A 13,936-nucleotide genomic window follows, 5' to 3' on the forward strand; every position below is an offset into this window, starting at 1 on the left:
TAATATGTTTATAAGCCAAAATCAATCTTACATTACCCTTGGTAGGACATTTACAATCAGAAGACAAACCCTATAGAAGTTTGGCACTTTACAGCGTCTAATATAATCAATACATATTTAAACATTTAATGAAAAATGAATTTACTCTACTTAGCCAAATTTATGTGTGTTTGCAATCTTAGTCCTTCTGGAGTCTTATATTACTGAATGACAAAGAAATGTCACAAATCTATTCAAGCTGCTCAAGGAAAATGCTCATAGAACATTAAGCAGTTGCCGAAATGTTGCTGAGCAGTAAAGTAGTATGATAAAGTGGCATCTTGCTGTGTCTCTATTACATCTTCAGCACTAAAATTAATTTACAATCAGTCATCAATTCATTTACATGTCATTTTATGCTAAATCCATCCTTGCTGATGAATGCGTATCTCCAGATCCATTAAGCTAGAGTAAAATCTGTGCTTTATAATATGACCCTGCTAATTGTTGCATTACCATTTTTATGAGATACAAAAACTAGCTGGTCCCCATTTTCCAGAACACATATTTAATCCATGCACCACATTCAGCCTATTAAATGCAATCTGCTTAACTGCCTGTTACATAAAATCTTCAGTGATATGTATCTCTGAAAAATCAATACAAGTGTTGACCCCTTAAACAGGTAATGTATTGCTAAAGGTAACTAATCTGGTGTAATTTCCAGCTTATTCCACTTGTATAGTAGATACAGGCATTAAGCATGTTTTAACGGGTCTACTAGATGCAGTGATGGATTTAGGATTATGGCATCCAAAGGACCAGGAGTGGAAAACCACAGAGTGAGTTAAGCTACCCCTTGGAGATAAGAGAGCAGTAGGCTGGGGAATGTATTTAGATGCCTTCAGAATTTAGCACTCTAGGCACAAGCCTATGTTGCCGTTCCCTAAATCCTTACCGAAGGACGCTTCAGTCCTGAATATTATTAATCTCATTTATAACATTTCAATTATTGACTTGATGTACAATATGAAGCAATACAAACTATACAGCATGTTACACCTTATGACGGACAATTATTCATTATTAGTTTTGATCAGTAAACTGCATGCAGGCTCGAGAGCTTTGAGATCCTCTATGTTATTCCTAGAAACATAGAAACATGATGGCAGATAAAGGCCAAATGGCCCATCCACTCTGCCCATCCGCAGTAACCATTATCTCGTCCTCTCTCTAAGAGATCCCACGTGCCTATCCCAGGCCTTCTTGAATTCAGACACAGTCTCTGTTTCCACCACCTCTTCCGCGAGACTGTTCCATGCATCTACCACCCTTTCTGTAAAAAACATATTTCCTTAGATTACTCCTGAGCCTATCACCTCTTAACTGTGCTAATAGGAAGTCTGCAGGCCCCTCTTTATGCCTATAGATGGAGATTTTTATTATGCTTGATGTGCCCAAAGAAATGGGTTTCATTAGTGAAGGCAGAATAATCTTTTAGATTATTTTGCTATTTAGAATTAAAACTTTGTAAAAATAAGAACATAGGAATAGCCTTACTGGGTCAGACCAATGGTCCATCAAACCCAGTAGCCCGTTCTCACGGTGGCCAATCCAGGTCACTAATACCTGGCCAAAATCCAAGTCCATTAATTCTCTGTTCCTCATTACTTTTCCTTTTTTATCTCTCCCTGAACCCCCTCCTCAGGATCTCTGGTTGTCAGGTAAAATCACTCTTATCTGTGTCTATTTCTTCCACTTCTAACTACAGAAGACACTGTTCTTTTCACCTTACAGTACTGTATGCAGAAATATATTTTCTGAGTTGGAGCATCCTGATCCATCTTTGGCCCTATTTAAATACAAACAAAATCTACCTCTTTGAGCTTGCTTTTAAATTTGAATTGCTTCTTCTCCCGTTCATTCCTATGTTTCTTTTTAATTGAAAATTTTATCACAATAGATTTACAAACAGCGAATCAAGAAAAGAAAGCCTGTATTCATATTATATTCAAACCGCAGCAATTATAAAGGAAACAAATTCCAACCGTTCTGAAGCCCACATACAAGATGAGAGACATGAATAACAAACTGCCAGTGTTAAAGTAACAATAGCATGCCTCACTGAAGATACCTATCGCTCATTATAAACTCCACACTAGGTACAAAGGCAATTGTCAATTAGAGAAACATTTACCTGAAAGAAGAGACTCTAAATGTACTTATAAGGAAACTGGAGAAAAAAAGGAAGGCTTCCTCCATACCTGTGTGCCCCTAGCTACATCAGAGAAAGCAGTCACCCTTTCAACATAAGATTAGTCATACTAGGTCAGACCAATGGTCCATCTAGCCTAGTATTCTATTTCAACAGAGATCAATCCAGGTCACAAATACTAGGCAGAAACCCAAATAGTAGCTACATTCCATCCTACCGGACCCAGAGCATGAAGTGGCTTCTTCCATGTCTAGTAGACTAAGAACTTTCCTCCAGGAACTTGGCCAAACTTTTTTTTAACCCCCGATACGCTAACCGTTGTTATCACATCCGCTGGCAATGAGTTCCAGAGCTTAACTATTCATTGAGTGAAAAAATATTTCCTCCTATTTGTTTTAAAGGTATTTCCATGTAATTTCATTGAACGTCCCTTAGTCTTTGCAATTTTTGAAAGTGTAAAAAATTGATTCACTTTTACCCTGTCTATACCTCTCAGGATTTTGTAGCCCTCAATCATATCTTCCCTCAGCCATCTCTTTTCCAAGTTGAAGAGCCCAAAATTCCATCCCCTTCATCATTTTAGTCATCTTTTCTTTGAACCTTTTTCTAATTCCATTATATCTGTTTTGAGATACAGCAAACAGAATGAAACACAAAGTAAGGTCATAGTATCTTGCCAAATGAGAAACATTTTAAAATTGGAAATAGTTTCTGAAAATTAAAGATTTAGCAGTCTCAGAATATAAAACAACCATCAGTGTAGTTTTAACAATTATATTATTTGCAGATGATTCTACAAATGCTGAGATGTCCAAATTATCTGCTGAAAACAATAAGAGTTCATTCCACCTTCTTCTTCATTGCTACTCCTCTTCCCACATGGTATATAGAATAGTTTAGACAGTCCTATATTATCAGGCTTACCAATTTTCAAAATATCTCTTACATATATACACCATAGTTCTTTAAGAGCTAGACACTCATCTTAGTGAAGTTCAGCAACTTCTCTACTATTCAACTTCTCCAATGCTTCTAGCTTTAAATGAAGTTCTCAGTCATTTGAGCAACTGTCTGTTTTGTAAATTCCAGCAACAAACTCAGAAGGAATACCCTCAATTCTATAAAAAAAAAATATTTCCAAATATGTTCCAGTACTAACTTTATGGCTTTTTCCACCCTTGGGCTGGTGAAATCAAACCAACCTTAGAACCCCCAAATCTTGCCTCTTACAAAGGGATCACATGATGACTTCTCTCTGATTTCAGAATATTCGCCAAAGCCAGAGATCCTCCACATTCCACTTCACCAACTCTGTACTATTGACTTTTGACACGAGCTTCCAGGTTTAACATCCCAGTCTCTCAGAGGTTGCAGCGGGATAGATCAGCCTCCAAAGCTTACCATCAAGTGTGACTCTGCCAAGGCGTATTTCACACCTCCCTCCCGAGCTTACACTAGGGGCAAAATGTATATTCACTGGAACAGAAAGTTTCGGCTAAGAAACTTGCAATTTCACTTTCATTTTCTCATAACAACGAAGAATCCTCAAGGTATAGTGATAAGCCAAGCCACCACATAAAGCTGCCTCTCATGTATCCAATGAAGATGCCAGCTCGACTCCTCTCCTACCGATGCTGTTTTTAACCATTTCCCATGTCAAATTCCCTGTTTCTCTTGTACTGTTGGATTGTCTTGAATAGACTCATGGAATCGATAAACTTGTTAGCTTTTAATTTTTATCATTTTACTAATTCACTTTTTGTTTGTTTTGTCAAAGTTCAAACAACAAATTACACTAAAAAGGAGAAAAAGGCCTCAGAAAATTCACCTTTTGGTGAACTAGCCACTGTTTTTATACTACATATCCTACTCTTCAATCACAGCCAAATTTTTGTGGCCAATTACTAAATGATTAGTAGATATTTCACTAAAAGATGAACTATTCTGAAGCATTTTCCTGTTTCGATGTAACTTCCTTAATTTATTGTTTGAGCTTTGTATTAAAATATAATCCAGAAATTGAAAGGGCTCTTTTACTAAGATGCATTACAAAAGGACCACATTACATCCTTACTGCACAAACTATACTGGTTACCAGTACGCTACAGGGCTAAATTTAAATCTCTACTGTATGTTTGATTTTCAAGGTCCTCAGGCAAAATGAGTCAGAATTCTTAAAGAACAAGCTAGCCCTTTATAACACTGTCGAGACCTCTAAGGTCCTCTCAAGGAGCATCACTAATTGTACGATGTGATACCCGCCACCGAGCCTTCCCAGTAGTGGCCCCCAAGCTCTGGAATTTACTCATATAGCTCCCAATACATTGGATGAGTTCTATTTGCAAACTACCAAGGTGGTACGTCAAAAGTGTGACAGACATTGGCGCGCCGACAATCGCAGGCCGACATCTGCGCGCAGGTTGAATGTGCGCTGTCGGTTCTGCCGCTTTTACGCATTACTATTAGCGGTCTGAGGGAGTGTGTGTGTGTGTGTGTGTAAACCCCCACTACACTTATAACTGCTCGCGCTCCCGCTGAGGGTGTGTGTGTAGGGGGAAACCCCCTCCCACTACACTGAAAACTCTCGAACAGCGAGAGAACAATTTTCAGTGTGCTAGGGGGGGGGTTCTCCCTCTCAACCCCCCTAATGGGAGCGTGACCAGTTCTAAGTGTACTGTGGGGGTCCCCCAGACCCCCCTCAGAATGCTAATGGAAAGGCATGAAAGCTGCGGAACCAGTGGCACACATTCATCCTGCGCGCAGATGTCAGCGCGCAATTGTCGGCATGCCAATGTCCTGCGCGCTTTCGTCGGTGTAGCACCAACTAATGCACAGGTCTTTCCTTTATGTTTTCTGGAGATGTTTGTATTGTATTTGTTAATTTGTTTGTGTTTGTTATCTCCCCTTTTTATATTTTGTAAACCGCTTAGATTTTAACTCCAGTTTTATATTTGCAGTAAATCAAAAAAATTGAACTTAAACTCTTGGTATATGGATTTATTTATTTATTTACAAGACTTATAGGGCTCCTTTTACAAAGGTGCGTTAGGGCCTTAACGCGGGGAATAACGTGCACTAAAATGCCGTGCGCGCTAGCCGCTACCGCCTCCTCTTGAGCAGGCGGTAGTTTTTCAGGTAGCGCACACTGTAGCGTGCGCTAATCCGGTGTGTGCGCTAAAAACACTGGGGTTGCCATTCAACAAATTACATATAATTGGAATAGATTAAATTATAATTTTTGGTGGAACTCCTTATGCCATATTTATAAAATGGAGAGACTTATTGCAATACAACAGGGTTGTTTCAGGAAATTTCAAGATATTTGGGAGCCATTAACAAAGTATTGTAATGATTAGAAAAATCTTGTTTCCCTTAAATTTACAAGTTCAATTATGGGGTGGGAGGAAGGGTATTTTTATTGTTACATGTTGTATAAGTATTGATTATATGATAGATAAGGGTGGGGAGGGGGGGAGATAAGAGAATATTATATGTATCATTGTTGATTATTAAGTGATATATTTATGGTTATTTGTATGGATATGTTATCACACTTATTATAAGTTTAAAAATAAATAAAGATTAAAAAAAAACCCAAAACTTTAAACAAAATTGTACAGCCAGTGTAATTTTCGCAAAAGGGGAGGGGTGTCACATGTCCCAAAAATCATTCATGCAGCAGCATTCTGGATTACCTGCAGTACCCAACAGCTAGAGGATTCCATCCCCAAATACAGTATTTGACTTATATAATAATGAGGTGTTTTGCATGCATTTGTATGCTTTGCATTTCACTATTATGTCTCTCACAGTAACCTAAACTAATATGTGTCATGGTAATATAACGCATATTATTGCTGTTTAATGTGCATGGGGAGGCATATAAAAGTACATTATTTCATTAATGCATCTAAGTTCATATACAAATAATTCTTTTCTATTTACTTACATATTATAGCTGCAGTAAACCTTCACTATATATTTCTAATGAGCAAGCTTCAGGACTATTAGTAAGATATGTAAAAATATGCAGACTTACAGCCTTAGGGGAATTATATTTGGAATTCAGGCAAAGTAGCTTAACATCCAAAGCCAGTGTATTAATAAGTTTAGCTACTGCAGTCAAGATATTTAAAGTTTTATTCTGTAGCCTTCATTTAGAACAGGTCCCCATATCACAGTGCTGTAGCCAAGGTTCTTAAATCTTAATTAGCATGGCAAGCAGTTTTGCCCTTGGGTGAGGGAAAAACCAGACAAGTAGGACAGGGCATCTCGCTGTTTAATACAACCAGGGATACAGAGAGAAATTACAGGCACTGATGTTTCATCATTGTCACATTCCACCCCTTCCATCACTTGGAAATGTGCTCGGTTTTCCTGAACTGCTGCATACAGATAAGAATTTCTGGGCTTAGGATGCATCTAGCACAGTCAGTCTGAAATAGGGTTGTGGCAGTGGTACACTTAACCTGTCTTCAGCTGATGTAAACAATGTCTACTGGGATTTTGGTTTTCTGTTGCTCCCCTACAATAATTAATGAAATGTTTATACTGAGTTATGGATTATGTGCGCATGAGTCTTGAAGGTTTGCTATCTTGTTGACATACTAAGCTTCCACCTTGTACACTTTCAGTACTAAGTAACCATGTTTTTGTTTTTTTTTTTACCTCACGGTTCCCTTCTATTGCTTTGTACTTCCAGCTCAGTTAGAAGCAGGGCTGAAGAGTGTTGTCATTATTCTCCATTCACAGCTACCAAATAACTTTTCTACTATTTTATATCATCTACCCACACAACTGGTCAGGTCACATAGAGGATGATTTTGTAACCAGTCACCTATTTTAAGAAAAAAAAATGGCACCTACCGTATATACTCTAATATAAGTTGATCCACGTATAAGACGAGGCACCCTTTTCCCCCCAAAAAGGAGGAAAAATGTTGACTCAAATATAAGGCCGGGAGAGGGGGGGTAATATTAATGTGCTCTGCCAGGATCTGTGCCCTGCCCCCCTCCTTCCCCTGCCATGATCTGCACTCAGCCCCCCTCTCTCTCTGCCATGCTCTGTACCCAGCCCCCATCCCTTCCTGCCAGGCTCATCACCTTGTCTCCCCCCTCTCCTCTGCCAGGCTCTGCACCTAGTCCCCCTCCCTGCCCCATACCCTATCTCCCCACTTTCCCAATGTCCTGTAGGCCTCCACTGGGCCTGCCATATGACATGGTGGGCCAGAACAGGAGGGATCCCTTCTGTCTCCTATCCCATCCAACTCTGCCAATTTTTTTTTTTTTTTTACCTCCCTCCAATTTCCCCCTGCATACCTTTTTGAATCCCTGGTTGTCCAGTGGTGTACCAGGCAGAAACAAGCTTTCTGTGCTCCTGCCCCATGCTGAGCTCCTCCCTGAATGACTACCTCAAGTTCTCACGGCCCAGCGGTGTATCGGGCATGAGCTATCTCTCCTCGCTCCTTCTAGGTTCTGAGACACTCACTGAATCTTTGCTGTGAGTTCTCATAAGTCCCACGAGAACTCGGTGCAGCCATTCAACGAATGGCTCAATGCCAAGCAGGCGCGAGGAGCCTAGCATCAGGGTAGTCTGTGGATGGAGCTTTTAGCAGAGATATAGGAGGCTTGCGCCAGAAGACGTATGAGGAGAGACTGGAAGACCTGAATATGTATACCCTAGAGGAAAGGAGAGACAGGGGAGATATGATTCAGACGTTCAAATACTTAAAGGGTATTAACGTAGAACAAAATCTTTTCCAGAGAAAGGAAAATGGTAAAACCAGAGGACATAATTTGAGGTTGAGGGGTAGTAGATTCAGGGGCAATGTTAGGAAATTCTACTTTACGGAGAGGGTGGTGGATGCCTGGAATGCGCTCCCGAGAGAGGTGGTGGAGAGTAAAACTGTGACTGAGTTCAAAGAAGCGTGGGATGAACACAGAAGATTTAGAATCAGAAAATAATATTAAATATTGAACTAGGCCAGTTACTGGGCAGACTTGCATGGTCTGTGTCTGTATATGGCCGTTTGGTGGAGGATGGGCTGGGGAGGGCTTCAATGGCTGGGAGGGTGTAGATGGGCTGGAGTAAGTCTTAACAGAGATTTTGGCAGTTGGAACTCAAGCACAGTACCGGGTAAAGCTTTGGATTCTTGCCCAGAAATAGCTAAGAAGAAAAAAAAAAAAAAAAAATTTAAATTGAATCAGGTTGGGCAGACTGGATGGACCATTCGGGTCTTTATCTGCCGTCATCTACTATGTTACTATGTTACTATGTATATTCAGTTCACTAACTAGTTAAGCAAGCTAACAACATTCCAGTCTGAATAGTGAGTGGTACGTGGTTAGATTCAGGATGGCCACTGGGTCCAGATATTCAGTGCTACTTCTTTGATATGGCATAGCATTGTTTACCTCAATTCAGCCCGTGGCAGTACGCAGCTTAAAAACGCTAACCATCGTGGGTTGAATGTATCCCTTCCATGTGTTGCAAATTTTTTTTCATATAACACACTTGTTTTCCCAGTAGCACAGATATTTTTTAAAAATGAAAGCCAAAATAAAAACTAACATTTCCTTTTATGCCTTAAATTTTCCTATTTTACAACAGAACAAATATATTTTTCAACCTTATAACTTTGCATTTACCATTAATATTTTTAAAACATTATGAAGTTGACCTAAATAAATTCTGCTACAAAGTAGGATATTGGATTTCTACAATGGACTGACACCCAGTATCAAATTGCCATCACCGTTGCTTACCTGTCACAGAACTGTCTAGATTGTCCATGCTAGAGCCAGGTGTGTGTTCTAGACCTCTTAATGGTCTAGTAACTTCTGAAGATTCCTCTTCTATTTCATCCTCATCGTCATCTGGAATGTCTGTTTCCAAATCTGACAGAAATGTTCCCGATACATAGCCCAGTGGTGGAATTGGAGCTTGGGGTGGCTGCGTGCCTTGAAAATGCCTATATGAAAGAAAACATGAAATGTGAAACATGTTTTGCCTAGGACCACTGAATGCTGTGCTGTGTAATCCTGCACTGCTCTACAAAGATCTGCCTACTGTAGACTGGGAAGAAAATTTTCAGAGGAATTTGCATGACTAAATTTCCTACATTGAAAACTGTCCTACCTTTAGTTGTCAAAAATACCCAATGTGCATATTTCGGTCTATGGGAAAACAGAGACCAGGCTGGTTGAAATTAGGGGAAACAACAAATGAATAGGAATTTCTTTCTAAAATCCCTGTGCATACTTTACCATGCAGATGTGTTGTGGAGTTTAATAATTAATTATTGTCATTGCAATTTATCATTATCTGCTCACTAAAAAACATAAAATTAGGGTATCTACTGTAAACTCTTTATATGGCTATTAATTTTTAAAAGCTTAGAATAATTTCTAAGGGCTGCGGCCTAAGAGATACAATATCTTTGAGGGCAGAGATACTGTTTAATGAACTTGTTTTGACTTTCTTCCTTCCTCTTTCCCCATAAATCTTTTTTGTCTTTAATAGTCATGGTTGTTGCAGTAGTGTGGCTGGATTGGAAACCAATAACTGTGACTTCACAAAGTACAGGAACTGTACTCCATTGTCCTTATAGAGTGGCTTTTTTAATGCTAGAGATTTTTTTCTTGTTGATGTACTAAATACAATCAAGTACCCAATGCAAAGTACACTCAAGATCCTGGGAATACATCTAGACAGAAACTGCACAATGCAGTCTCAAATCCACAAAATCATCCAAAGAGCTTTCTTCACAATACGTAACCTAAGAAAAATAAGAAAATTCTTCAACAAAGATCAATACAAGATAGTAGTACAATCCCTAGTACTAAGTATTGTAGATTACTGTAACAGCCTATACCTATCATGCCCAAACTACATGATAAAACAATTACAGACAGTTCAGAACACAGCCCTCAGAATCATCTACTCACTCGGCAAATATGACCACATCACCAAAGCATACCTAGACTCACACTGGCTACCAATAAAAGCAAGATCCCAGTTCAAATTCTATTGTCTACTATACAAAGTAATACATGGAACAGCCCCCAACTACCTAAATAACAGACTACACCGTAACCTCTCACACAGACTAAGGAGAACTCAGAGCCTATTCACTCACCCCCCTCTCAAAGGAACACGACGAAAGAAACTATACGACAGCCTTTTAGCGACACAGGCAGCAAAGATCGATACTACCATCACCAATCTACTGACCAAATCTACAGACATTAAAGTATTCCGAAAAGAAATCAAAACTCATCTCTTCAAAAAACACTTCCCATCATCATAACCTCACAAAAGTATTAGAAAATGTTCTCACGACCACCTCCATCACCACCACCAGCAACACCCTGAATCCGAACAGTATTATCTCTATTCGTCTAAACAACCTATCACTATCTACTACCTGCTATCAATTTCTCCTGGAAAAGTCCAGACTAACAATTGTAACTGGACACACTCTTGATTACATGTACTGCAATGCTACTGGAAATGTCCAGTCCTCTAACTTGTAATCCGCTTAGAACCGCAAGGCACAAGCGGAATAGAAATCACTAATGTAATGTAATGTAATGTAATGATGTCCATTAAAGCAATATACATAACATTATAAGAATGCTATGCTCCATTTTTCAACTGCCCTGCATTTTCTCATCTCTGACACTCACCAAGCTTGCTTTGCTATATCGAATTGGTAGGCCCGTGTTAGTTCATCAAGGTGGGCTTGAAGCATGGGCTGCATCTCCTCCCGTGGAGAAGGTGTTAGTGTTGCAGTGGACTGTTGTCCAAATGAGACTGCAGGTGAGGAGGCCACCCCTCGAATTGGAGGTGTAGGGACTCTATCATCATCTTCTTCAAGCTCATCCTCCATGCCTTGGTGTAAATATGTCTGAATTGGAAGAGGTGGACACCATCCATCACTGTCATACCTAAAATCCAAAGAGAATACGATCCTTCAAGAGGGACAAAGTAATAATGGCAAGAATAAATATTTCTTAACAAAAATTGTTCCAGACAATAACAAGGGACTACATTATTTTGGAGATTCTCCACATAATATTGCTTCTTCATTATTTCATTTTACACTAACTAATGAGTTTATTTCAACAAGTTGGCATGAGCAGCAGTAAAATTCATTATTTTGTTTGCTAATGTTTATTAGGGTAGATTCATCGAAGAATTAGCAAAGGAAATGAGCTTATTCATTTTCTGTGTGAGGTGAATATGTTACTGCAACAGATTAAACAAATATAACACATTAACAATTCACCTGTTTTCCATCATTAAAAACACCAAACTACGAATTAATTTATTCTAATGCTTAGGGTTGATAAACTCCAGACATAGGTTCATGAGATCAAACTTCTTTACCTTAACAACAAAAAAAACAACCTGGATTTCAGGATAGTTGCAACGATTATGCATGAAACAAATTTGCATTAGAAACCACATATACAAATCTATCTTATGTACATTCATTATTTATAGCCTGAAAATTCACCTTGCTATGGAGTCTGTAGCAGTGGTTCCCAACCCTGTCCTGGAGGACCACCAGGCCAATTGGGTTTTTGGGATAGCCCTAATGAATACGCATGGAGCAGATTTGCATGCCTGTCACTTCCATTATATGCAAATCTCTCTCATGCATATTCATTAGGGCTAGCCTGAAAACCCGATTGGCCTGGTTGGGAACCATTGGTCTATAGTGTATAGTAAGTTACTACTATTTATTATTTCTATAACGCTGAAAGGTGTACGCAGCGCTGTACATGTTAACATACAATAGAAAATCCCTTCTCAGAAGAGCTTACAATCTAATTTAGACAGAACATTTCAGGGTTGGGGAGATAATGGTAGAGGAAATGATACAGTAAGTACAGGTATCTGACAGCAGTGAGTGAGAGTTAAGAGTTGAAAGCAGTTTTTTAAAAAATGGCCTTTTAGCTTGGATTTGAATACTGCTAGGGATGGAGCACGATGTATTGATTCAGGCAGCCTGTTCAGGCATACGGTGCCGCAAGAAAGAAGGGACAGAGTCTGGAGTTGGCAGTGGAAGAGAAGGGTATAGATAAGAGAGGCTTGACTGATGAACGGAGATCACTGGGGGGGGGGGAGCATAGGGGGAGATAAGTGAGGAGAGATATTGGGAGGCTTGAGAATGAATGCACTTGTAAGTGAGCAAGAGGATTTTAAACTGTATTTGGAAATGGATGGGGAGCCAATGAAGTGACTTGAGGAGAGGGGCAAAGTGAGAATAGCAGCTCTCACGAAATATGAGTCGTGCAGCAGAATTTTGAACGGATTGAAGAGGTGAGAGAAGGAGGCCTGAGAGAAGTACGTTGCAGTAGTCAAGTGCGAGGTGATGAGAGTGTGGACAAGGGTTTTGGTAGGCTCCTAACTTAACTAATAGGTTTAATTGGTGCTGATAATTGTTAATTAAGAGCTTTAAATTGGACTTAATTGAAAGTTAGTCACACAACTTGGTAGGCGCTTACCACAAAGTGGTATGCACCTAGTCCAAAGCACCTACCTAAAAGTGGGCATGGTTAAGGGGCGAATCATGGGTGTGTTTTTAAATTAGGCACCTGTTTTTGACCTAGATGCCATTTTGCACCTAATTTAGGTACAGGCATTTAGTCCAAGAAAACCCTGGCACAGATACGGTGCGCCTAAAAGTTAGGACACCCAGCAATGCCTAACACCGCTCAGGTGGTGCTAAGCATGATTCTATGCAGTGCACCAAACTTTTATAGGTTCGCGCTTAGTTGGACTAGTCAGCACTGATTTTTTAGCAACATATAAAGAATCGGGCCCTTTATGTGTTAAAAATACAGGGAATATGGAAAGGAAATCAATTCTGTAATAGCAAAGAAACTACACAATCAGCTCAGAGGGGAAGGGGGGAAAAATACCAAATCATAATCTACAGGAAAATTAAGGCCCCAAACCCAGACCCTCAAAAGCTAGTTGAGTAGTTCCAAATTTCTTATATGATAGGTAGTTCATTCCAGAAGGGAAAAAAGCAGTTTGCCTAATAGACTATAGCAGATGAGCAGGTGCTGGGGTAGGAAGAAGAACACAATGATCATTGTACAGTCTAAAAGGACACATGGGCAGAAAGGTGATTGTCAAGGAAGACAGACAGAGTGGAGTACCATCATAAACCATCTTGTAAGCAAGGGCAAGAATCTTAAAATTGATCTTAAATTGAACAGGAAGCTACAACAGAAGAGAAATGACATGATCTGACTTTCAGGTTTGCACAAAAGATGAATAGCTTTATTATGAAGGGATTGAAGCCTTTTCAAATTTATTTGAAAAATACCAGTATAGACAACATTACAGTAATCGAGAGGGGAAATCAAAAGTATGTGTGGAAGGTTGAGTTACTAAAATACCTACAGTCAGAACACAGTAGTTCTAGGACAAACATACACACAAAAAATACTTTATTAAACATTAGAGATCTGTGAGGTGTGAGGTAATTGGTAGTCAATAATCATTGCTAGATATCTAAGGCGTCTACAGGCTTTAGTGGAAGATCAAACAGAATGGGAACTGGTGAAGGACAGTAGGGATGACATAAATCCTAAGGAAGTAGTTTAATCAAGACTGAGCACCTAAACCGCCATTGGATATATATAAAAGTAGACTATTTGCCATAGTGACAGGGATAGTCATGCAAATGGTTACCAAAAACTGGAAAAATTGGGATAGACTTA

At 39.4% G+C, this 13,936-nt stretch overlaps 1 protein-coding gene across 1 annotated transcript in view; it reads right to left on the reverse strand.

The window, feature by feature from the left end:
- Positions 1-13,936, reverse strand: part of ROBO2 (roundabout guidance receptor 2) — an 884,946-nt gene that overhangs the window by 24,678 nt on the left and 846,332 nt on the right. Inside the window, 2 exon segments of the mRNA XM_033941714.1 lie at positions 8,960-9,165; positions 10,883-11,143. Of these exon segments, the coding sequence (XP_033797605.1) occupies positions 8,960-9,165; positions 10,883-11,143 (467 nt within the window).

This window comes from Geotrypetes seraphini, chromosome 4 (assembly GCF_902459505.1).
Source record: "Geotrypetes seraphini chromosome 4, aGeoSer1.1, whole genome shotgun sequence".
Classification (NCBI taxonomy): domain Eukaryota; kingdom Metazoa; phylum Chordata; class Amphibia; order Gymnophiona; family Dermophiidae; genus Geotrypetes; species Geotrypetes seraphini.